This window comes from Apaloderma vittatum, unplaced genomic scaffold (assembly GCF_000703405.1).
Source record: "Apaloderma vittatum isolate BGI_N311 unplaced genomic scaffold, ASM70340v1 scaffold10981, whole genome shotgun sequence".
Lineage (NCBI taxonomy): Eukaryota > Metazoa > Chordata > Aves > Trogoniformes > Trogonidae > Apaloderma > Apaloderma vittatum.
In genome coordinates this window covers 58745-85479 of record NW_009700816.1, presented here as the reverse complement: position 1 = coordinate 85479, position 26735 = coordinate 58745, and the positions used below count along the sequence as shown (strand labels likewise).

Below are 26735 nucleotides of genomic sequence, written 5' to 3'. Positions count from 1 at the left end.
AGAGTGTGCTTTGAAGCAAAGATTTAAATGTATGATTTTATTTTTGTGTCCTAAATAAAGTCAACATAATTATATGCCTACGTTTCTTAATTTCACCTTCTACTTGAGTATGTTTTAAAATATATCTTCAGATATTTTTAATACCTTGGTTATATTTCATGCTATTGTAATGCCTTTGCCAAGTATGGAGGAGTAAAAGTCCACTTTGTTAGTGGAACTGCATAGTATCTCACAGTTTTTAAGCAAGTGTGGATTTTGGCGGTGGGAATGATTTTAAGTTGTTCGAGATCACTGCTTTCATGTCTATGCTGAGATCTAGAAAAGGGACAAAGCCCATAAAAATTTGGTGGGGTTTGCGTATTTTTATACTAAGCTTGCTGTTATTTTTGCATGAAGTCACCTTGTTCTTTTGGTAAAATCATGGAAGTACAGATTCTGAAATGTCTCAGAAACTTATTCTGGGTTTCTGCAGAAGCCTGCCTTCTATTCTAGTCTGCCTGAGTACACGTCACCTTTTACCAGTGGAGTCTGCACTACAGGCTTAAAGCAGGATATCACATTACTACTGTGAATAAAAACTAGTGCTAGAAGGAGATTATCACCTCCTAGAATTTGAAAGTGGAGACTGATGTGCTGCACAGTGCAGAGTTTACACCATGCTCTAGAGTTTGGAAGGCACTGGAAAGGTGTTCTCTCAAGCCTGGTATATTGAGGATTTCTGATGCTCCAGAACAGTGCAGAGCCAGGTTTGTCAGCTTTATTGGCTTCCGCTACACTGCAAATCTTTTGTACTGTGTTCTGCCTTATGGTAAATATATCCAGAACCAGATTCAGCACAGGTGCTGCAGACAAAAGCACTATTCTTCTGTATACCTCCAAGACACTAATTTTCTTTTGTGCACAGGTAGCGCTACATGAGTGGGATGTATATGGCCATAAATTTCTCTGCCATGCCTAGGTCTTTGTGGCTAATGTGACCGATTCAGAGTTAGTGAGTTTAATAATTAGGTATCACGAAAATGATAAGGCTTATTTAAAAACTATTTGAAACAATATGAATTTATTTCTTCATTTCTTTAGGAGATATCACTCAGAAAGGATATGAGAAGAAAAGAGCAAAACTGTTAGCACGGTATATACCACTAATTCAAGGTAAGAAACTGCATATAAGTTACACCTTTTGTGCTAAACCTGTGAAAATATGTAATGGAAAAGTTGTTGCTAAATAGATTAGATTAAGAGCAGTTGACATGGCATCTAACCAGTAGTGGGAAATGACTATTACAGAGAAGTGTAGGACAAGAGAAAAGTCTGAAATATTTTTTTAACAATTTATGTGAAGTGTTTAACGGTAACATCTTTGTCAGCAAACTTCATTTTGAGATCTGCATCCAAGAATTGAAGATGACTTTCAAAAGGAGTAAACTTATTCCTGAAAGTAAGGTGACCATTTTCATTAAATGAACACACTCATGATTTGTCACTGTTGTTCTTTAGTGTATTTTTTTGCACGTGCCCTCTGTCCTACCGCTAGTTTCTTCAAAATACTGAATATTATAAACTGTTGCTTCTTAAACTGATTATTATATTCAATGGCCAGAAGCTAATGCCCAGCTTTTTTAAAACTTATTTTAATGTTAGGACATGTAAATCACTTGGAAGAAAAAGCTGTTTTGATGCCATTGAGGTTTGGTCTTGTATAATAACCCTAGGCCAGTTCTTCCGTAGCTTGAGAGATTCTGACTGAGATAAGGGAAAAAGAGAAGACAACCAAGATGAGAGGAACCGATAATGAGACATTGTAGGTAGATGAGAGGAAAAGAGTAAAATACTATTTTATAGTGTTAGTGTTACGCTTTCATGTCAGAGAACAGAGAAATTAATGCTGTGATTTTGGCCCTGTTTTGGTTCTTCTATTCACAGAGCTATTGAAGGAGTAATGGACAGGTTTTTGTGAATGGGTGGACTAGATGACAGTCTCTCTTGCTTTTGAAATCTTGCTACAGTGACCCCTTTGGCTCTTAATAGCAGGGTAGCCAAAAGTTGTATTCTCAGGATGCCTGCTGACTGCTGAGTTGTGGTGTTTTAGAGTTTTACAGTGTGTGCTTGACATTGAAGTTAGAATGTGATCTGGGGTTTCATCATAGGATTTCTTAGCACAGGCTGTATTGTTTTTTGGGTTTTGTTTGTTTGGGTTTTTTGTTGAAAAACAGCTATAGCTTTTCCCTAGCAAATTTATAATATGCTGTAGACCACACTGGACCTAACTCTAAACTGGCTCATTCCTTGAATCAAAGCAGTTGGGGGATTTTTTTTTTTTTTTTTTAAAGAGTTTGACACCAGATGAAGTATGAGTTTTGGCTGAGGATTAATAGTTATGAGAAATGTTGTCAGTGAACTCTTTTTGTCTAGAAAGTCATGTCTTTGGATTTCTGTCCCTTTTTTTAATCTCCCATAACCACTGATTTACTCTGCCTTCTCTCCTTTCTATTGATAGTAATTTTTTAATTTATTTTTTTCATCCCCTCTCAACCCTTAAACTGAAAGGCTGTTTGCAGAAATTGCTGAAGATCTGAGCCCTCAAGTGTAGCTTGGAAAAGTACAGCACTTTGTCTTCCATCCTTATAAAAGCAAGTTTTAAAGCTAAGGTGCAGTATAAAGCACCTTTGTTCCCCTTTTCTGCATGTGCACCACTGGCCCTGTGTCGTATCCTAGCTCTTGGGGTTTTAGAAGCAACACTGACTCCTACACATGATTTTTAGGGATGGTAGACTGATTAAATTCAGTCTGTTCTAGAAGCCTGCTGTGTTACCTCTATCATTTCCAAAGGTGTTTTGCAATATCCTATTTCGGTAGCTTGCTCATTCGGGAGCAAACAGCTGAAGCGGTGTATGCGGCTGTCAGCTTTTTTTTTCTGAATGCTGACAGATGCTCTCTAACCCCTCTTCCTTCCCAAAGGGAAAAGGAATCAGGCAGAGACTTACGGATTGGAAAAGAAAACTAAAGCAGCTTTGATGAAACAATAATAATACTGCTAAGGGAATAATGAAAATAATGAAATATGTACAAATATATACAAACTCGATATTGGACCTGACTCCCTCCCAATAGCCGTTGCCAAGGATGCTGCAGAGCAGGCGGCACTGGGGAAGCCCCAGGCTCAGCGGCAGAGGGGAGCTGGACACAGGAGCTCGATTTTCATGAACTCAGGATCAAGATCAGATGGAGTCTTTCTCAGCCTCCAGCCACTGAAGAAGAAGCCTTAACCTCTGTGGTCCCTCGGCTTTATACTGAACATGACATATATGGAATGGAACGCTCTTGTTGGTCACCTGTCCCGTCTGTTCCTTCCTGGAGGTGCCACCTTTTACTTCCTTGTGACCCTTTGACTTCTTCCCGGCACCCCCAGCGTGACACACAAGATCCAGCAGTGACCTTGGTCACTACAGGAGTCAGTATAAGCAAGAGCCTTTCTGCATACCAGTCCCTGGTAGTAACTGTGAACATCAGGTGTTATCCCTTCTAGTAGCAGACATTGCTGGCAAAAACACGCTGCTAACTTTGGAAAGTGCAGCCTCTTAGAAGAGACTGAGCTAAGAAGACAGATTGCTGACCAGAATTGGTTGATTGGCTCAAACCAGGACAGCAACTACAGAACTTAACTTGTTAAACAGTTTTGGAATGGAGAAAAAGTTAGTAGGAACAGTATGTTAATGGCACCACTTTAACATTCTGGACAATAATTGTAAGTAAATGTGTCCTAGTGAGGTGTCAGTGCAATTCAGCAGTCTCCTAGTTTGTATGCAATCTGATTAGGCCCCACTAAGAATCCAAGGTCCCATTAGACTTCCAGTTGCTTGAAATTTTGTCCTTGTTCAGCCACAGTTTTTCCTAATCATCTTAAGGAGTGCTTGAAAAGGAGGAGCTGTAGTTTGTCCTAATTGCTCGATACCACATTTTCTAAGAAATGCAGGATTTGTCTACTGCTTCTGCCTGACCTTGCATTAAGCTGACAGGAATCTAGCTTTAATATGCTAAAAAGAGAGAGCAGGCTGTCTACCTCTGAGCACAAAGAATGATACTCTGGCAAAAAAGACAAATTTTGTTTAAAACCCTGAGCTAACTGCTTATTTCAGTATAGTGACATATGATCCATTAACCCAGTTCTAGCTTGGAATGTTGTTAACTGACACAGCTTCAGTGTGGCTCAGATTAGTGTGTGGGAGTCCCAGTGGCCTTGAGCCTGAAGCAATTTTTTTAGCGTTATTCAATTGCAACTGTAGAGTGTTATGTGTATTTAATTTTTATTTACCTGTGTTTTCCTTGTTTTCTTTCTAGCTCTTAAATGTTTCAGGAGTAGTCTGATTTTCCCAGTCCAAATATGCTTTCAGTTTAGAAAACTCAATGCTAGCGTTTGAGGCCAGCTGTTACTGTGCAGATTAGCTGTCAAAGACCAGTGGGATCCCACCAGTGCCTTGAGAACCTGTGTTTCATTGAGGCACAATGTCCAGATTGGTACTGGATTTGCAGATTGGCCACTGTGCTGATTAATAAGCTCAGGGGACCTCTTCCTAGCCAAGGCTTGAATGCCCTTTATTTCTGGAGAACAAAAGATACATGTAAGCTCTCCTTTCCTTGTTTTTATCATTCATGAGAGCAATAAGAATAAACTCTGAGAACATTCTTTAAGAATGGCCAAGACAGATCTTGGTGTGGTAACTAGCACCAACCTGGGAGAGCTCTGCTAGAAAAAGAAAAAGAAAATTTCACAGATTCCATCTTGAGCAACCTAAGTGGAGTTTCTTTAAGCGCTTAAATGTAGTTCAAATAATGTATTTAAGTACTTAAGAAGAGTACTTAAGAGAGGAACTTGCTAGGACCTGGTGGTCTTAAAGGTTCAAGAACGCTTGCAAGGCAAAGCAGAAGAAATGAGATAAAATAAAACATGAAATACATTGGTTGATTCTGTCTACTCCTGAGATGATGGAGGAGAGCTCTGTTGACTGGAAGGCAGTTGCTTTGCCTGATCTAGTCAAGAGGTGGCGTCCCTGGCGGCAGGGAGGCTGGATTAAATGGTTAAAATGATCTCTAAGGTCCCTTCCAGCTTAGGCCATTTTATGATTCTACTTCAGCTAGAACTCGTACTTCTGCAGTCAGTAGTGGATCTGCTTTGAATCATTCAACATAAACTTGTCCTGTATCAGCTACATGATTGTAATTAGCCATGGCACTTAATAAGTCTGTTCCTGTTAGCTTTCTTATGTTTTGATAGATGTCAGTGCCAACTTAAAAACCTAACCTTTTCAGCCCTGCTGCCTCTGGTCTTCTCGTCAGCTGTCAGGTTTCACATAAAAGCTCAAAATGTCTGTCTTCATCTTGGCCAAATAAATTTGCTTTTATGGCTTTATTGTGAAATAAAATATGAATGGTACATTAGCTAACCACAGTGCAGCTGCTACTGCTGCTTATCTGTTAGTGACAATACAACAAATATAAAGAGATCAAAAATGGAAAGATATTTAAATACTAAAGCTTCTGCTTTATAAACTTGAAAAAACAGACATTCTTTGTATTCCTCTGAGACCTGTTTTTTATAGGACATGGTGTGTTTGTCAGCCATAAGTACTAGTCCATATTAATGATGATTTTGAGAAAGCTTACCTGAGTGAAATCTGGCATAAAGTATGACCTAGAAAACCCAAGGTGTTTAGGTCAAGCTCCTTGTATTACTGTCAAAGAAGATTTTTTTTAAAAAAAAAAGCTGTTTACCATGAGAAGCTTTGCATCTCTCTTCTTGAGAGCTAATATCAGCTTGCTGTCCTGCACTTCTGAGGTGGATTAAATTTAGAGACTTGCATGTCTCCAGTGTACTTTTTCATAATACTGTTAACTAGTGAGGACAAAAATCCCTGAATTGGTTTTCATTAACAAAATATTGTTTCTAATATTCAGAATTTAAAAAAAAAAGAAAATGCAAAAAAACCCCAAACTCCTGTATGGCAGAAAACCACAGGTTATTTTCCTGAGTTTAAAGCGATGCTAAATGTTGTGATTTAGAAATACCGAATAACCTGGCTTCTTTTTAATACAGTAAAACCATGGCTCTGAGTATCATGAATTCCAATTGTACAGAGATTCAGTGGTATCAGTTAAACCAGGTTTTTTGCTTTAATCTGAGGCAAATTAACACATATGGAGACATCTTGCACTTCAGTTACTAATGCTGTCATAAGTTGTAAGATAATTAAGATGAAATAGTCTTCAAGGAAACAAGCTGATCATGTTTTTTTTTCTATTAAAACACATGGTTCTTCAGATTCTTTTAAAATAAGGACAAGTGATTTCAGTTTGTTCTTTCATAGATGTCTAAGGATCTTTTTGAGGCCCAGAACACAAATTCTATTCAGTCAGTGTCCTTCACTCATTTGAATGTTCCCAAGAGCTAATATTTTCTACTGCATCATTTTTCCCAGTGAGAGCTTCATAAAAGCAGTTTAAAATTTTACAGCGCCAAGGGTATTATTTGTGGTAGTATTGCTTGCAAGCCATATAATACAAGGAGATTTTGCCATCAAGGGTCTTGTAAGCAAAGAAATATTGTACTACCTAGTATGTCTGGTAAAAGTAAAGTACCTACAGATGCACAGGAGTTGTATGATAATGGAATTATATTTGAAATCAAGTTGGGTTGGGTTTTTTTCCCCCCGCTGCTTTGTCCCAGATATTACTGATTCTAATAAAAGATACTGTATTTCTGCATAAACTTTGATATGTTTTGGTTTGCAGTTTCCTCTGCTTCGGTTTTATCACTTACAGCTTTCTTTTCTTTGAGTCATTAAACCCAAAAAACATTGAAAAAGCATGTGACGTATTACTCCTTTTTCTCATGTTATTTTTCTTGAAAACAAAATAATTTACTTTGGCTTCAAGGCACAGTCAAAAGGAAGGAGGTTTTATTCTTCAATGTAAACAGGGTTATATAAGCTGGATGGCTGCCCCAAAGAATCGTATTGCAAAACTCCTCAAAATAGTTGGAGAAGGGTGTGGTAATGGCAAATATGAATTAGTTAAACAGCTAAGAGGCTTGACAAAGTGCTTATCATAAACAAGCCTGCAGACAGGAGCACCAGTCAGCTTTTCTGAATTAGAACTCCTACTTTATATTAGCTATGATCAAAGTATGTCAAAATTTTAATTGGCTAATTTAGTTGGACCTTAATGTAATTGATGTAAAGGAAATACAGGGAAATGGCCTCAGGTTGCACCAGAGGAGGTTTAGATTGGATATTAGGAAAAATTTATTCACTGAAAGGGTTGTCGAGCCCTGGAACAGGCTGCCCCGGGGAAGATGTGGAGTCACCATCCCTGGAGGTATTTAAAAGACTTGCAGATGAGGGGCTTAGGACATGATTTAGGGGTGGCTTGGCAGTGCTTGGTTCATGGTTGAAATAGATGAACCTACACGTCTTTTCCAACTGAAATGATTCTATGTGAAAACGTAATTTGGTCATTTGGGCCAGTTGAAAAAGCTGTTCATAGCTTTGCTGCTCACAGCTTCTAATAATGAGAGGTTATTGTTCATGTGCCTTTTAAATGAAATGATTTTTTTTTTCTAGTATTGTACCTTTATGACCAGATTTCGTAGTACCTTTTTGGGAGTTTAGTCCTGGAGATTGGACTGTTAGATGGGCTGGGTTTTGCTGAGGTTTTCTGCCATATATTAATTTTCCATGAAAAGTAAGAGTCTCATCTGGCACCGGTCTAACTATATCTGTCTGGGTGCAACATATTTTTGAGCTTGCTTCCAACGGAAGGAATAAAATATTGGTGATTTTGCTCTGTGGATTTTTATTTTATTTTATTTTTATTCAAAAAAATCATTTCTCTGGCAAACGTGTCTAAAGTAATCTGAAGTCAGGTCTAAGCTGTTCAGTTTTTCCCCTGGTTCACTTGGTAATGGGTGGTGGTTACCACCAAAGTAGTGGTAAAGACTACCTAGATAATATAGAGCTTAATAATCATATTGTTTTAGGGATAGTGTAGTCTGTATGGATCTTTATGCTATAGCGTGTTTTGGGTGAGGGTTTAGAACCTGCACAAAGCGTACAGCTTGTTCTCAGCCTTCTGACACAGTCAGGAGCAAGTGATCAAGTAGTGTACTAACTCTAAGGACATAAATAGTTTTAAAAATTATAATGAAATTAAAAGCTGTATTTCTGTGTTCTCAGGGTTTTATCTAGAAATAATGTATTTCCTAGAAGTAAAATGGACTTGGCTTCCTTGGACATGTTTTGTAGGTGGTAACCCTCGATGTTCCCTTCTGCTTAGGAAGTGCTGCCGCTGCTCTTTCAGAAGCGTGTCTTTTTGGATAGACAGTGCTCTGTACTTGTCTCAGACTAACAATGCAAGACCTCTCTTCCTGTTAGGAAGAAAAATATGGTTATATCCATCATCCTTGATAGCTTGCTTCTTTTGCAGTTAGTGTGCTTCAATAGACATTGCCTCTGCTGACTCAGCAAATGTAACCACATTTACATAAGTGCTTTGGCCAACATCACCTTGCAAGTTGTTGTTTTAACAGGCATCTTCCAAGATCCAGAGACTGAATTATTCTATTGCTGTGCTTCTGTACTTCCCTGCTCCTAGTGTCAATGTTGCTGACTGCCGTGGAGGCTGTTTGTATCTGGCTTCTGCTTCTTTCGCTGCCTGCTTTTATTAGACCTGTGCTGCGTGCCATTTGGGTGATTTATATTAATTTGAGCTGTGTCTGACAGGCAGAATCCTCTTACATTAGGAAAGCTGGGCTATTTGTGAAGCATCTCCTGAACTGTTTAGAATTGACTGTTATTTTGCTAAATAAAAGTTCTAGCAAATGACACAGAGGTGTTCTGCTTACCAGTCTTGTCATAATGTCTAAATAAGCACACCTCTTGCTGTTGGTGTTTTCATTAAGACCATTTAGTTTCCTGTCTAGTATTTAGGTTGATTGAATTTTTAATAAATGTCGTCTATTCTTTTGTATTTTTTGCTGCTCTTAAGGATGTAAGTAACACCTTTAAAATTGTTTCATTTTCTCCAAGTGGAAACTTATGAGGCACAGTTCACTGTTACGGAACAGGGGAAGGTTGTCAAGCATAACGTGTGTGTCCAATGCCTGTATTTTTTAATAATTTTTTTTAAATTCATGGTTTCTAATACCTTATTCTGGGTAGTAAATTACATTGGGTAGAACCTTGTTCAGTTTCACTGACTGGGAAAGTGTGAACACTGAGGTAATTTCAGATCTTGAAGACAAAAACTTAAACATCAGGTAATATGTTCTGGGGTTGAACTATGACCTGAGTAAGGACTCGATGCTTTATAACTGAGGTGATTAAAGAGAGGTCCTCAATCCTGAGATTTCAGTCTCTTGAGGAATAATTTCCCTTTAATCTCTCGACTTAAATTTTCTATGAAAAGATCCAGAACTTGAAAACTTTAGCATCTCAAATAGTTTTTGTCAGAAGAATTTGCCCTTTTCCTTTACAGTGCAGTGGGAAACAAATGTATCTAAAATTCTATTCAATGAAATCTGGAATAAATGTGAATGTTAGTGGGGAGCTGTTCTTAAGGTAGGTATGCCTTAACACACCTATGCATCTTTACTTGTGAAGACTGAGGAACACAAGGTACCCTAGTGATGGTGAAATAAAAAAAAAAAAAAGAAAAATTACGTGAAGGTGCTACACAGTGATGGACCTCTTCTGCTGTGATGTATGAAGCAGTACTAATGGGAAAGGAGTGGTTATGTCCAGCACACCTGCTCCTTGCATACATTAATAAATGACTGAAAAACCCTCCAGGAAAACCTTATGTCTTCTTGTAGATGACCTGTCTCTAACTAGAAAACTCCTGAAGCTCCCTCTCACTTTAGGGCAAGCGGCAGCAGGAACTAAGAAATTCTTCAGTACTCGGCAAAGACTTCTCTTGTTTTGATAGGGGCCTGTGTGAGTGTGGGTGGTAAACAGGTGAGAAACGTGAATAGGAGGTCTTCAGGGCTTGAATGCATGGAGAGGGGGTGGAAACCAGAGGCAGGGTTAGAGGAGACTGGCTGAAGAGCCTGGGGGTGGAGGAGCATGCTGCAAGCTGGCCGTGGTCTTGGGGCAGAGCATGATGCCAGGTGCAGGAGACAGCAGAGAGGGCCTAGACCAGGGCTGGCTGGATGGAAAGGTTGGCTTAGAGCCAGACTAGGAGTCTCCCCACACTTGCTTTATTTTCTGCCTTTTCATACATCTTTTCTTTTAGTATTTTGAACCTGGTTCTTATCCTTCATTCTTTTCTTGTTTCTAGGTCCAGTTCAACAGCTGCCAGAAAGTTTAATAGTGTACAGAGAGCCTGATGTTTCCTTTTTGGCCTCCCTCTTCCCCTTTCCTCTCTGCAAAGCTCTTTAATATAATACACCGTCTTCTGCAGACCGTGGATGTTTGGAGGCATGTTTGGGTAGGCATGCAAGTGAAACTGAGATGAAGGAGAGTTTTTTAGCATTTCAGGTCATGTTTTCAACTCATTGATTATACTTTTCAGTTTACGACTAAACCTTTGAAGAGAGTATTTTTGAAAGGTTCAGCTAGTAAACAGGTAAAACTTCTCATATGAATTAACCTAGTTCAGAACCAAAATTGCTTTCTCTGAATTTCTATTTTGGGAGATGAATTTTTGTTTGTCAAGGTAATTAGATTTGAATGTCTAATAGCTCTTTCAAATAAGAGTTTGCTGAGACATTAGCGAAAGTCTTTAAAATCCGTTGAGTTTGATGTTAAGACATCACATCTTATGCAGCTAAGATGAAAGAGGCAATAAGGGCAACTGCTCTGCTTATGGGTGCCCAGGAGAGTCCTCAAGCTATTGCTTTAGTTTGTGCTTTTGCTGTCTGTCTGATGCCAGGTGTGATTAAATAGGTATCCTCCCCAGCGATGCTAGCAAAAAGCCTTATTTGTACTGTCAACTCTTCAGTGCCTTTATAGTAAAATAACTTTTGTTGGTATGAATTGAAATTGCTGGAAATGTCAGTGTTAGTCAATGGAAAAATACAGTTATAATTCAAATCTTAACTTTAGTTCCGTCCTGTAGAAGCAAATTGTTCAATTAATTGGAACAAGCAGCCTCTTTAAGATGACTTTTCATTCTTGCTAGCTTTGGTAAAAAATGGTCAAAAATACAGTGATTGTGGATTGAATGTCTTTAGTGTATAGTTCTTAAAATGTTATTTTTATGAAGATCTTCAGTGTGCGTGCAGGGAGTTAGCCTAATTATGCAGCTGCTTTTGCTGAAGGCTAAAGTAGTGATTTGCGTAGCGCCATAATAAATTAACAAGTTCACCAAGCTTATGGAATGGGATTTTTCTGGAACATAATTTTGTACCCTAAGAGTTAGATGCAATATCTTTCATTTTTACCAAAAAAGTTTGGTTTGTTTTCAGACTCATCCATCACGTTTCTGCACGATGATGTTAAACTGTCTTCTTTGAGAAAGTGAAAGGGGAAACTTAGCCGGAAGAAACACAGTTGTGGTTTCCAGCAGTGCATCTGATTTTGTGCCTTATCCTAATTTAAAGGGAACTTCTGAGGTTCATTGATATATTTTTCGTCACAGTACTGCTGCCCTAACTCTTGACTGACAAAAATCTGTTCTGTTAAGTGTCAAAGGAGGAGAGAGTTCTGATTTTGGAGTTGGTAAGCTTTTGTGTACTCTTATGCTTATTTTGGGTCCCTTCTCTTCACCATTTCTCCTGGCCCCAATACTGGTGTGGCCAAATAGTAGTGCTCAAGTTGCCCGTGGTTGGGGAGCACCACAAATGCAACTTGTCATCTGCTGATTGATTGTACCAGTTAGCTCATTTTCCATCTTAATTTCCCTGTTCATTCAAAGGCTAAACTCCTTGTGCTGGATGCAGCAGTGTCATTGATTACAAATTATGCTGGGCACGTGGGATCACAGAGTAGGAAAGAGGCCTGGTCATGGTCTTAGGAGTCTTGATTCCAAGGTTCTAGTTACTTTTACATACCAACTGCAGGAGTTCAAAATTGGGATTCGTGGACCGTGCCATGCCCAGAGAGACAGATGGATTTGCAAAGCTGGGTGCGGAACTGTAGAACTGGAAAAGATAAGAGAAAGGGATTATGGGTGGATAATTAAACTCTTCTACTACTTGCAACTAAAAAAGGAGGAGGGAAAAGGCACGAATAAAAAATTTCCTGCTCTTTTGTTGCCTTCTTCACCCACGATCGCTTGTGACAAGATCATACAAAATTAACCTGATGTTTGGCATGTTGACCTTCCTAATGTAGGCAAGCTACTTGAAAATTTAATAAATAGTCTATTTTAGGGAGACTTCCAGGTGAGCTGCTTTTCTTCACCACCTTAGTTATCAGCTTATCTATTTGCATCTGCCCTTTTTTTGGCTCAGGTTTGAGATTACTTGTCTCAATCTTTGTAACAAAATATGAAGTTGTTGTTTACTGTTTCTAGATAAGTAAATCTCACTGGACTCTCAGCTTGTGATTATGTAGAACTTCTGTTCACATGAAACATAAAATACAATTCTCAAGCGTTTTTACCACTCTAGTATCAGATAAGTTGAATCAGTTCAGTTGGTAGGCTAAATTTGCTTTTCTTCTAGAAACAGAGTTCTGCTGAAGTGTTGCAGGGAATTTTACCTCTTTATATTATGTAGTGTTAAAACATCATGTGCTTACTCAACTCTACATTCAACTGCTCTATGTTGAGTACACTTCAGTTTCTTTACTGGCTCGTCTCCTTTCCCTTACTAAATAATTACTTAGCCTGTTGATTACTTGAAAAGCTTTAATTTTGAAGAGTAGGAAAACTCCAGCAGGTGAGACTGTGTTTGTTCTTTCTGTGTAACAAATTGTAAAAAATAGGAGCGTGTCGCTGAAGTTGGATTAATTTATAAAAGCTTAGATCTCTGTGATTTATTAAATGTTTCTTCCTTTTCTATTGTTTAGGGTCTTTTTTTTTACCACTGCACACCCTCTCCAAACCCGTGGCCAACTCAAGGTTGCCTTTTCAACATCCAGAACTCTCGGCTGCAAATGGGGATGGGAATTATGGAGCATTAACAGTGGTGTTAACACATACCTAAGAAAGCTGATGTATAGCAACTGATCCAGTCAGGACAGACTATTCTTATAATTGCTAAATTTATTAAAAATCAATTAGCAATTTCTTTCTTGGTACAGACTTGAGGAGAAGGGGAAGGAGCAGAAACCCCATGAGAGAAAGTGGAATCCTTTCTTGTTAAAATAAGAGCTTTGCTTGGAAAGTAACTGCCACAGATTCCTCTTGAGTGATGTCTTTAGTTCAGTGAAAGCTTTCTGTAAATATTTGCATTTTGAAAATGCTGTTTCTAGTTCTAGGAAAACTTTAGGGCAGGCAGGGAAGCAGAAGGTCATCAAGGGATGGAAAGATTAAAATGATCTACTCAGCCTTGTATGGTACAAGGGCTAGAAACACAGTAAACTTGGTGCAACGGATCTTACATGGCTAAGCGAAGTTTATTGTTAAACACAATCCTAAGCCAAATAGCCACGTAAGATCATAAATTTATGATAGGTTTGTACAAAAAAAACCACTTCCTTTTCTTTGAAGCCATAGACTTAGTTCTCCAATTGAACTTGTGAGTAGGTTTCAAGGCTGGTAAAAGAACATAGACATGGGAAGCAGATGTTTTATTTGTGAACCTGAATTTGTACTGAAATAAAACTGTATTTCAGGTGTGGATCCATCCCTGCAAGCAGAGAACAGAGTCCCAGGCTCTTCGCAAGCTACTGCTGCAGTATCTAAACAGCAGAAATCTCGTTCTACCAACTCGAGGGATGAGCGCTTCCGATCTGGTAAGGAAAAGAAATGTAGCTAAAACATCAGGTGTCTCAAGAGGAGAAGTGTGCCAGTAAAGCAAAGCCTACACTGTAGGAAAAAGTTAGAAGTGTTTTGGAAGAAGAGAAGAGCTAATGGTTGGGGTTTTTTTCAGTTACCTTTTTTGTATTTTTGTACATGAGTGATTTTTGTTCAAATCCAGAATGGAGGAGATGCTAGGAGGGAAAGAAATTGTAGACAGGCCTTGTGATGTTTTTGTTATTGTGAATTTTATGCCATGTGTAGAAATTTTGTTTTGTTTACTGATTCATTTTCTGGTCTCTAGAACGGTTATTTAAACATTTAGAAGACCACAGTGTATGTGTGTTGTGGCAGGTTTTTTTGCTTGGTTGATTGGGCGGTTTTGTTAAAGGGAGATTATAGGATTATCATATTTACTGCAGCTCACTTTCAAATATTTCCTGCTTTAAAGCAAGTGAAAAAAAAAAGGAAATGTCACAATGGATATTCTGCTTAATTTTAAATGGACACCACTGTGACTAACCTGTTTTGGAAACTTCTGTGAAAATATCAATATCCCCATCACATCCTGTTTCCATTGTTACTTTTCAGGTGGTTGAAGTACAGTGTTTCCATGTGAAATTCCTTGTCACAATAGTGAGAAAAGGCAGGTGTTTGGATGATTTTCTCTCCTTAGTACCCTTGGAATTTTAACTGGAATTTTTTCTGTTTGTTTTCTGGGGTAATGATTTATCCTGGGTTTGGGGATGAGAAGTGCGAGTAATGACATGCACTGCGCATCCTTAATATGTCGTTGGTCTTGCATCACCTTGCCTTGCAACTACTTGGGCATAGCGACTGTTGCATCATTTGAAACTGCTGATATGGCCTGTATGGGTTTCTTATGAATTATTGAAGGACGAATGACGCTGCTTAAATATTCTGAAGGTCATAGGTGTATATATCCATATATATGAACATCTGGAAAAGATGCATGTATTCAGCTACACAAAGAAGAAACTTTTGAATGTCAGGGAAGATAACAGTATCTAACTAAATGGTATGTTTAAGAGTATGTACAAATTGGTCGTTTAAATTTACTTTTGCATTTCAAATGTATCATCAATATAAGTCTGTAATTCTAGTGGAGGAATTACAGCCATGATTTCCCAGTTACTTTGTGATCAAGCAGATTCAAAATAAATTACAAGCAGACTCATGAATCTGACAGAAATTAATTCATTTAAAGTAGCATGTGTTATTGTTAAACTTACAAATAAAATCTGCAAAAAGAACACAACTACAACAGGGAAGACTTGGGAACCATTAAGTGGGAGAGCTAAGAGGCTCTAGAGCAATATACTGTATGCACGGACAATTTTCCAGTCTCAGAGCCTCATATGTCCTATTTAATTTGCACCAAGGATACTTTAAAAAGCAAACAAACAAAACAAGAAGTAAACAGCCCTTCCATGTTACTGGTATTGTTTGGGGGAAATTTGGCATAGGACTCATTAGTCTAACTGTGCAAGACATAGAAGTGGGTGGATATTAGCAAGTTCAGCTAGCACACTCATTTAAATGTTAGTCTAACTATTAGTGCTTCCTCTTTTCCTAGAGTTAATATTGCTGTCATTCGGTATTGCATTAGTGGTTCTCTATCGCAATGTAGAGACAGACTGAAAGAAAAGTGCAAGGTGGTTGTTTCATGTGTTTTTACTCCTGACCTACTCTGGTACTAACAGATGTTGAACCATCTAGTTCATTTAAGTTTGAAAAGGCTTCATATTGGTGTTGATGCTCTTTCATGGGTACTTATGCTGTGAGGTTCCTGTGGAGCGTGAATAGAAATGTTGGTGTCTCAGAAAACACAGGTTACTGCAGAATAGCTTCATTGTTCCTGCTAATACTTTGGCATACTAAGTTCAAGTTTTACTTCACAAACCAGTCCCAGTTTATCGGAGAAATTGTAGCTATGCTGTAAAAGCATTTTCTACCTAGACATGTCCACCACCACCAGCTTGGAATGTTGTTACCTTTTTAAATTTCACTGTATATTGACACGTTACATGTTGTGAAGGATAAACAGCTTTATCCTTCCTTTATTTTACTGCTTTTATCAATTGCATGCCTTGTTTATTCTTTAGACTTTTGGGGGAAGTGAGGGCTGTGTTTCTTCTATTTTTATTTCCTTCCAGCCTTTTTTCTTTTTTTTCCTTTCTTTGCATCTCATCAGTTCTGCTATGTCCTTTTCAGGAGTAGCTGATGAGGGTGGAATGCAACTTGCCATAGAACAGAATCTCTTTCTGGAGCAATTATAGTTATTTTAGAACTATCGGCAGAAATTACTTAAAATAAGCAAATGAAGCAATTTTTCCTTTGTTATGCATTAATCTGCCATTTTCTAGCTGTAAGCACATTTTTTTAATAGTTTCTCAGAGTTGTCGTCCATTTAAATTAACACTGACTTTTATCATCCACAGATTTTTGTCTTCAAGCAGTAATTATTACCAAAAAAATTCCAGCAGTGAATACCATCAATAAATACCGTAGGCTACTAAATTACCTGAAAGTTCCCACAACAGCATTTGGCATTATAGCGCTTTAACTAGGTTTTCATTCTTTTCTTTTTTTTTTTTCTTTTTTTCCTGGCAATCCTCATCACAGAGATGCAATCTCTAGTTTGCACCAGCAATTTGTAGAAGCAGACAGTGCTGGTTGCTGTAGCTACTCATACATGGAGATCTGTGAGCAGAAGGAAGACTGATCAACCTGTGAATGCCATTTTTTCTTCAGCAGCTGTAGAAATTCTTCCTCCTCTGCCTAAAGCAGGAACAAGCAGAGGCTGCAAACAGAAAAATGCTCTTCTCGTAGCTGGAGGGGTTTAGGATGTAAGAGTTTAAGTGATGTATAATCCACAAACTATTTCTCCGTTTTCCTCTGCCATCCTCTTTTAAGGACATGTAGAAGAAAGAAAATGAGCATAGGTACTCAAAAAGGAATGTATGATTATGTGGTTTACTAGAACAGAGGAAGAAAGAAATGTTTTGAATCAATAATAAATGATTGATGGTTATTCGCAGTTCAATAAAGTGCAGAAACTTAGAACTATTTTTTCAATACTTCTTCTTCTGCTTTTGGATGGCAGCACATGTGGGGGTTTTTTCCTCACTTTGGTATGTGTAATCTTCATGTTAAGATGCTGGGCTTTCTGCTCATCTCTTTCAGGGTTTCCTGTGTTCCTGTTCACTGTTGTCAGAAATATTATGTAATAAAGATCACATTTTATCTAATTTTAATGACTATTTAGTCTGCTGAAGAAAACTGAATTCCACAGTTCTTGCATGTTAAATCAATTTCACAGAAAACTTTTAAGAATTTAGTAACAGACAATGGTACAGAGCATTTTTTGCAATTCCAATATTCAACTAAATTTTAATCTATGGTGTAATACGATTTTTTGTATCCTAAATGCTCTGGTTCTTAAAAATTATTTCATTCCTTTTACTTTTTTTAGTGAAGTGTGTTTCATCATGTACATGATGTAGTAAAGCTCTTAAAGGAAATGTGGAATAGGATGAAAGCGTTCCAGGGAATTTAAACTGATTACTTAATTTATTTGGCAGAGAAAGGATGCTCCTAATCAGTTGTTACCTAAGGACAAGATATTAAAAGAAAAATTTCAAGCTGGAAATAGATCTTAATGAGTACAGAAGGAACTGATGAGTTAAATCAGTGTTATAAAAATAAAACATGAAAAAGAATAAAAATTTATCCTGACTGTCTTCTGGTTGCATTTTAATCTCATATTTTCCAGGTTGTGGGGTGGGAGTTAGAGCTAGAGGTGGGAGTTAGAGCTAGAGGTGGAGGTGGTGCTGATTTTGCCCTCTGGAAATGGAATAAAAAGTAGTTCCCATGGTTGCTACCACAAATCCGTGTGATGTTATGATCTCTTCCACTCTACTTTGTTAAAATGCCTCAACACACCCTTGCCTCAGGCTAGTCCTTTCTATTCCCTAATTACACGAACAGCTAAGAGTGCTTTCTTTTTTAAAAATCTGCAATGTTATTTAATGAATTCATGTGGAGACTATAAATATTGTGTGTTATTTTTCACTTTTGCAAGACCCTTTCTGGAGAAAAAACACATTTGTTATGTTCCCCTTCTTCCTACCAGATGTTAATTTAACATTAAAATATCTTCTAAATTATATGTAAATATATGCATGGTTGAAGTGAATACATCTAATGAATCATAGAATCATAGAAACATTCAGATTGGAAACGACCCTTGGGATCATCAAGTCCAACCTATAACCCTACTCTTTAAGACTCCATTTTTAAACCATATCCCCCAACAATACATCTAAACGAGCTAACGGTCACCATCTTTTTTTGAAAACACACAGCTTGGCTTTGATTTCACGTTCTGCTCTGGAAGTGTGTACTGCAAAGTAGGCCTTTTGCCCCTAACTTTTAAGGCTGCAAAAATAACCTTTAAGTAATAATCTTAAGTCTATGGATAACAGTAATGTTCTTGGTGCATCCAAGTAGCACAGCAAAACAAGAAGTGTGTTGAGTTCTGCTTAAACTTTCTAGAGTTTTCTATAAGAGGTTTTGGATAGCCATGAGAAAAAAAGCTTCAGTGGCGGATATTTAGAAGTAGAGGGGATAAAAGTTCAAAACTAAAGATCAGGAGAAACCAAGATTTGACAAAAAGCAGTATCACGGGTGTGGGGAAGGGAGACAGGGAGACACAAGGAGAGATACTGAATTTCTAATTCCTAAGACATGTGTGAACATGTCTCCTTGGTGTGAAGGACCGCAACAAAAATCTGGTATGGTTCCCAGAATGAAAAAAAAATAATCTTGTCTCAAAAGCTAGAGATTTAAGAAGTGATATTTTTTTTCTCCTCATAAACAGTATTGTCCTTGAACCACGCAGGTTAGTTGCACAAAAAGTTGTTATTTGAGACAAGCATCTGCCTAATAAATTCTTAAGTCTTGTAAGAACACACAGGTGGTATAATGTATTTGCATATATATGTATTTTAAATACAGCACTGAACAGATTATCTGGGGGAGCTGCAGACTTGAAAAGTGACATTGTTACTGCAGAGAACTAGATGATGTTGGGAACTGTATGCTCAGGGCTTATTTTGGCTTTTGGGATCCATTTGGCCAGGCTGAAGGAAACAGTTTCACATTTGGATCTGTCTCTAAGAAGTGCAGCTTCCTGCTTTTTGGTTAAGAGTGGATTTTTAAATTATTTTTTTTCTAGCATTTTTCTTAAAGGTGCTGTGCTCCTCCAGTACTGGGGTTATAACTCACTTCTCTTACAGCATCTCTTTGAGCTCATGTCTTGCAGTAAATTGTGCTCTGTAGTCAGGGACCAAAAGTTAGATGCCTGGAGTACATGTGTGGATATACTTTGGAACAGTGGGGGGATTGTGTGGAAATAGGACAAGATGGCAGATAAGCTATGGTGATTTTGTCTGATTTATCTAAGAACAGAAGTTCTGAAGAAAAGTCTTCTGCTAGTATCTGTTATTAGAGTGGTTGGAAATACACTGCATGAAGCCTTCTCTGGTGAGGTCATGCTTCTGAGTTTATGGGAAAAATTTGTTATCTGGTTTTGAAATGCGGATCTGGATAGTTGTCCCCCAAGTGTCAGGTATTTTTTCACTACATTGGGACACAACTGCCTTTGGAAAGTGTTTTGTGCCTAGGCTTCCTACAGGTTCACATCAGTGTACCGTGCTTTGCTGTTTCATAGCCTTTCATTCTCTGGGGTGCTCAAAAACCTCCTAATTTTTGTTTAAATATATACTGACTAACTTTCCCTTGAGCTATCCCTTTCTTTGTCAGAATTAACTGGAATTGATCAACATATTTAAAATATGCAGAGCATGACCAAAGCAGGTTCAGGACTACTACCAGAAATCATACCTTTATTTTTTGAAAAAGGATGCCATAAAATATGAAGCTTCATTTGTAATCATCATCAAGGTTAATACCTATAGGTACAGGGCAGAGAAATTATTATTTTTTTCAATATGCAAGTTGTATAAGTGTATGTATGCCACATGTCTGAGTATCTTACCTACAAGTCTATCAACCTGTTATAGATTTGTAGCCTTAGATGGATACTTCATGAAATAATGTGGGGTTTGTTTTTTTTTTAATTGCGTGATTTCATTCTGTAATTCTTCTTTAGCAGCTTTCACGTAAAAGAGGTGTGGTGGATAAGGAATTGGTTAAATGGTTGCATCCGGAGGGTAGTGGTCAATGGCTCGATGTCCAGATGGAGATTGATGTCAAGTGGTGTCCCTCAAGGGGGACCACTGCTGGTTAATATCTTCATCAACGATATAGACAGTGGGATCAAGTGCACCCTCAGCAGGTCTGCAGATGACACCAAGCTGAGTGGTGCGGTTGACACGCCAGAGGGACAGGATGTCCTCCAGAGGGACCTGGACAAGCTGGAGAAGTGTGCCTGTGTGAACCTCATGAGGTTCAACAAGGCCAAGTGCAAGGTTCTGCACCTGGGTCAGGATAATCCTCACGATCAGTACAGGCTGGAGGATGATGTGTGAGAGAGCAGCCATGCAGAGAAGGACTCGTGGGTCCTACTGGACAAAAGGCTGGACATGAGCTAACAATGTACCCTCACAGCCCGGAAGGCCAGTCACAGCCTGGGCTGCATCAAAAGCAGCGTGGCCAGCAGGTCGAGAGAGGTGATGCTGCCGCTCTGCTCTGCTCTGGTGAGACCTCACCTGCAGTGCTGCGTCCCGCTCTGGGGCCCCCAGCACCAGAAGGGCATGGACCTGTTGGAACGGGTCCAGAGGAGGGCCACGAAGATGGATCAAAGGGCTGGAGCACCTCTCTTACAAAGGCAGGCTGAGAGAGTTGGGATTGTTCAGCCTGGGGAAGAGAAGGCTTCTTAGTACAGTACTTAAAAATAACCTATAAGAAAGATGGGGGCAAACCTTTTAGTGAGGCCTGTTGCAACAGGATGAGGGGCAATGGTTTTAAACTAGAGCATAGTAGGTTTAGATTAGATGTTAGAAAAAAGTTCTTTACAATGAGGATGATGAAACACTGGCACAGGTTGCCCAGAGAGGTGGTGAAGGCTCCATCCCTGGAGACATTCAAGGTCAGACTTGATGGGGCTTGGAGCAACCTGATCTAGTTCAAGATGTCCCTGCTCACTGCAGGGGGGTTGGACTGGATGACCTTTAGAGGTCCCTTCCAACCCAGCATGTTCTGTGATTCTGTTCTCTGGTAGGATAAAGGCATAATCATAATACTCACTTTTGGGGCCCTTTAGCTATGTGTAAGTGTGTACACGTTGTACTTGTTTTTCATGAGCTTGAATCTTAGGTCATAAGTAAAGTATATTTTTGGTCTGCTTATTTCTCCCTGACATCTATTCACTTCTGAATTTTCTTTCTACATAAACTTTGGCTTTGGGAACCATTGAAATATATATGTTGGAGAGAAAAATCTGCTGAAAGCAATTAAGAATTACTTGAATACATTACATTTTATCTGCAGTATGGTCTTAATTGAAGACTAAATTCCTCTTTAATTTCAGTTTTTTCTTGAAAAATATACCCCATTTATGGTAATTTTTTGCTCTCAGGAGAGTGAAGACACTTTATGTCTCTTCCCTAATTCTTCATATACATTTAACCTCTTTCTTTCTTTCTTACTTGCATTATTTTGTGAGACCTTCAAGTATACGTTTTTCACTTCTTTTCCCATTGTGGATTTTGAGCATGAAGAGTGCAATGCTGTTGCCAGTTTACAGTATCTGCATTGAAATTTCTCCCCAAAATGAAAATAAATCATAGCTCTCATAACTAATGTTCTACGTATTTTGTAACTTTAGTATTGATTTTCAGGGTAGTTTTCCTAAATGATATTCACAGGGACATTTCAAACTAATTTCATGAGGAAAATGTGTCGATCCTGCTTATATCCTCACTTATCTTTTGAAACCGTTGCCTCTGAGCTGAATTTGGGAGGCAGGAGTATTTATTCAGTCCTTCAAACACTGTTGAAGGAGAAACAATGGGTGTGAATTGTCACAGCTTCAGAACTGAAAACCATATTACTGTAGCTTAGGTTTGGACCTTTCCGTGCTCCAGAAGTATTGTTTTCTCTGCAGCTGAGAACTTGCTTCTTTCTACAAGCTAAGCAATTGGGCTGAGCAGGACTAAAGCCGTAAGGGCCATCGTGTGTGATTCAGCCTTTGGATTTGAATTCTAAAAGAAATAACTTCTGAAAGAAACAATTTCTAAGAGAAATAATGATTAAACTTTATCTCTTAGCCTTTTTTTTTTTTTGTCTTCTGTATAGATGTCCACACTGAAGCAGTGCAAGCAGCACTCGCAAAGTACAAAGAGAGAAAAATGCCCATGCCTTCGAAAAGGCGGTCTGTTCTTGTGCACTCTTCAGTAGAAACGTACACGCCTCCAGGTATGTGTCAAGTTAACGTATGTAGATCTTGCCAAGTGAACATGATAGCAAAATATAAAGAACAAATGCTTTGTTCTACTAAGTTGTAAGTATGTTGGTTTAAACTTCTGTATTCGTGGCTGTATTTCCTGATAGTCAGATGATGGTTGGATTTGTTCTTTGGTATCTTTTCTTGAGATTTTTAGTGTCTCATCTAGAGATAACGTAGCTGCTAAAGGTCCACTTGAAAGCAATAAGAGAGTGAGCAGTTGCCCTTTGTGCATTAAGTATGTTCTCCTACATAATGTCTCACTTGAAAGGAGATAGTCTTGGCAAGCGTACCAGAGCTGTAAATACCATATTTCACATTGCATAAGATTATTTTTTTAAGAACTGAAGAAAGTTCCAGAGCATTAAGTTGCTGCATTAGCTTGCAGAACACTCATCAGATGGTTTAAACCGTGAGAAATTTAAAACGTTCAGAAAATCATGTTATAATTGTTCAGATTGTTTAGGTCTGAATGTTTGTTTGCTTTTTTTTAGTAGGGAAAATAAGAAATCTTCCTGTTGTCTCACAATGAAATCTCTAGAGGTTGTGAAAATTTTTCTCCAGATAACAAGTTGTGCTAGCAAGCCAAGTGTTTTGGGGCCGATATCTTGTATACAAGGAAAAGGAATTTCCCTAAGCTCTTAAGTTTTGAAGGATGTGCCTCTCTTCCCATGAGGCCCGAGAGTAGAGCCACACTGACCTCTAGTGCCCTTCTCCATCAATTCTATTTCTTATCCTGTAAAAGAGCAGGTCTCTGTTACTCTCTTGCTTCCTGCACTCTATTTTTTTCTTTTTGTTTTTCCCATTTAAAGGAAATTCCACTTTTCTTTGCTAGTCACACCATTTTGTGTATTATTTTTGCGGGTTCTCTAGGTACTTCATTAGTTAATAAATAAGAAGCTTCTATAATCTTATATATGGTCTTTCTTCACCCGTATGTTTTTGCCTATGAGATAAGGTATGCATTTTGATTAGCTTGTTCTTCTAGTACGTGTATACTCAGAAGCTCATGAGGGCAAGCTGTTGCAGCAGGGTGGTTTTCATGCTCTTGAGTTTTCTTGCATATGTGTTATTTTTTGTATATGAAAATTGTGAACTGCATAAAGTGAAATCCTGAAGAAAATTAAGAGGTAACAACCATCTGTATACTGAGGCTTTGGGAGAGAGCCCCTGAGGTTTCTGCTGAGAGGTCTTCAAAGCAATGTCCCTTCTTGCTCTCCAAAATAAACTCTGATAGAACAGTGAGTGATGCATTCCGTGTAGCATCAGTCTGTCCTTTTCTTATTCCACTAGTGTGACAAATGACTATGTGCTTGGCATGATGTATGTCACACCAAGAAAAGAATATGTCACTGTTCTGCCTTAGTGTACGAAAAACAGCTGGTATCCACCAACTCTGCTGAGAGCAGAGGACAGGTAGGCTTTCCTGTCTCCCTTAGCATTTAAAACTGGAAAGAATCTCCTTGCAGGTTTTTTTGAGAGAACCAAAATACCATTCTCTGTTAAATACCTTTGGGACAGACTCGAAGCAGTGTCCCTGCAGTTACTGCTGTGCCCACTCTGCCCGAGGTCAAGGCTGCTGCTCGGAAGAAGCAAAGTCCAGAGGGGTTTGAGAGACTATTAAAACAAAAAAAAGATACTGTGGGTCAAATATCAAGTTGCTGTGGGTCAAATATCAAAGCTGGTCTGTACACCTTCTCAGGAGCAGGTGTACAAATTATACTCTGCCCTGGGTCCTCCGAGGCGTGTCCCAGGAGCCATCAGCCTGTCACAGACCCATCTCCACAAACCCAGAGGAGCACAGGGCAGGCAGGAACCCAAGTGAAGGACTCGAGAGAAGGATCAGCCTATCCAGGTCTCTCCTAGGGCTGTTCCTGGAGAGCCTCAGCCTCCTGTCCAAGCACGAATACCCAGTCAGCACTAGAGCGCCTTCTGGAATGAGGGGAGATTCCATGGAGGGGTATGGGACACATTATGGAATGCAGTGTGAAAATATTTGGGGATTGCATGAGACTTTGGATGAGGAACCACAGGTGCAGAAAGGGTGTAGGTGGTTTGAGGAGGAACAAGTAGGGGGGAAATAGCAGGGTAGGGAGATAAAAAGGGCTAGTCTTGTATAAATGGTAGACTTAATGCACCTGATACTTTTCTCCTATTACACTCCCTTTCTAACACCTCTCCTGGCTGAGGGTCTCTGTATTCTGTGTATGTGGAGTGGCTCAGTCAGTCAGTGTTTGCAGACATATGAAGTGGGACTGCAGCCTCAGGCTCATATGTCCAGGTGCCAGCAACTGGAGAGACTGGGATCCAGGGGCAACTACTCAGGAGATGGATTGTCCAAGCCCAGCTGCTGGACGATTCCTGGTTTTATGTGTTTGTGCGTGTATGGCCTCCGTCCTGCACAACTGGAGAGGGCAGTGGAACGAGGCCATGGGATCTGCCCGTGTTTGTGCTGCTGGAGAGTTATCATCTTCCAACATGCCTGCCCAAGGGGCTAACAGAGAAGACAAGTATACTGGGGCTGGGTTTATCAGGATAGAGAAGGACCCTAACAAATACATTCTGAAAAAAAAGAGTTAAGTGTCTCTGGGATCTGTCGCACTGTTTCTAAGAGAAAGTGACTTGTTATGCGATACATTTATAAGAGAATGGGCCCCTGGATGAATTATGTATCATAGGAGATCAGGCCATTCGAAACATTCTGATAACTTGCTTCAGCAGTACCAATTTGCAAAAATAATTGTCTTTTTACGGGCCTGCCTTTTGTTTGCAGAGTTAGCTCGGCAGGAAAGATCTGACATTGCAAAGAATCTGAGTAGTGCTGAAGCATCTAGTTTTGCTGTCTTGAACTATTAAATCTCTGCCTGAAAATCCTTGTATCAGCAGAAGTTAATGCAGTGAAAACCAGGCTTTCTTAATAACTGAAACTTTGTTACAAACAGTTACCGTAAGTCACCAGGAAGGCATTGGTTTCTAGTCACAATATTAAGTTCAAAACCAATTCCTGACCAGCAGTAATGCAACTGCTTTCATCGCTCATCCTTTCAAAAATTTTAATGTTACCTTTGTTTTTGTCTCATCGAGTCTCTCATCCTTCCCGTATGGATTTCACATGGCCAGAACTTGAGCTGTAGTCTTGCTGCAAGTTTGGTCCAAAGGGGGGTTATTTCTGTGGCTATCATGGGTCAGCTCCCATCCAGGAAGAGCTGCAAACCAAGTCCATAACATTCTGCTCACAGCACACCCAGAACCACTAATTAACTCTTGCCACTGCCACAGAGCTAGTTACTGATGTTACCTTGCTACTTCTCTGTAGGAATTATGTTTTGATATTAGAATGTTTTTACTAGGGATCCTTCATTTTTATACAGAGTTAATATTTTACATTTGAAGTGAGTTGCGGTTGGTCTTTTTTTCCCCCCTCTGTTTATGTAAGACATCTGAAAGCTCAGCAATTTTTGAGACATCATTAAACTTGTATCTGGATAAGGAGATATTATCAGAGTATGTATTCTTTGCGAAACCTGTTTTTTTCTGTAGTAGTAGTTCTGTAGTTTTATTTCTTACTTTGAAGTGATAGTAAGGTTGCAAATTTGTGTTTTGTTGGGTTTTTTTAAATGAGTTTGGGGTTTCTTTTTATTTTTTTTAAACCTGACTGTTTGTATTCCTATCTTGTTCCATATTCCTGGAATTATGTATTTTTGCTTTCTGGCTAAAAGAAAGGGAAGGTTACAAGGACTGAGGGGCAGGTTCAGCTCCTCTCCAGGAACAGATGAAGTCAGCAGCCAAACACTACCAACTGTGGCAGTGGAAATGTCATACAAGGCACAGGCTTGGGAATGGTGATCCAACACAGTTGTAACATCTCAGAGATCAGTTGTTGGTGTATTTTAATTCAAAATTGTCATGTTTTGACTAGGGATGGTCAAGTAATGAGAGATCTACAATTTTAACTGAAAATGCCATTGAGTTAAACAGGCTTCTTATGAAATGATTTCAGATTCTTGTGGTTTTAAACTGCCTAAGAGCAATTATTCTGAAGCTATTGGAAATGCACTTAACTCTTGAAAAGCAGAAGATTAAACATCTAGTAACTGAAATTTGTTGTCAAAGAAGAAACAACATTAAAAAATCTTTTCAGCAAATTTTATATGGAATTGTATATAGCTGAACAGTTACATGTTCAGAGGATTTAAAAAAAAAAAAGCAGCTAAAATTAAGGTTGCAGAATTTCTGATGTAATTCACCCAGAATTTCCATATCTAGAAGGGGTTCTAGAGGAACTCCTGCTGACTCGTTAATTGGTCTGACCATTATGTGTGACTTAGAACCACTCTTCATGAACTAA

The 26735-nt window shown here is 38.8% G+C and overlaps 1 protein-coding gene across 1 annotated transcript in view; it reads left to right on the top strand.

The window, feature by feature from the left end:
• The window catches only part of DIP2A (DIP2 disco-interacting protein 2 homolog A (Drosophila)), a 102494-nt gene that overhangs the window by 25234 nt on the left and 50525 nt on the right, over positions 1 to 26735 (top strand). Inside the window, exons 3-5 of the mRNA XM_009878885.1 lie at positions 1081 to 1152; positions 13773 to 13892; positions 22240 to 22359. Of these exons, the coding sequence (XP_009877187.1) occupies positions 1081 to 1152; positions 13773 to 13892; positions 22240 to 22359 (312 nt within the window). The remainder of the gene's footprint in view (positions 1 to 1080; positions 1153 to 13772; positions 13893 to 22239; positions 22360 to 26735) is intronic.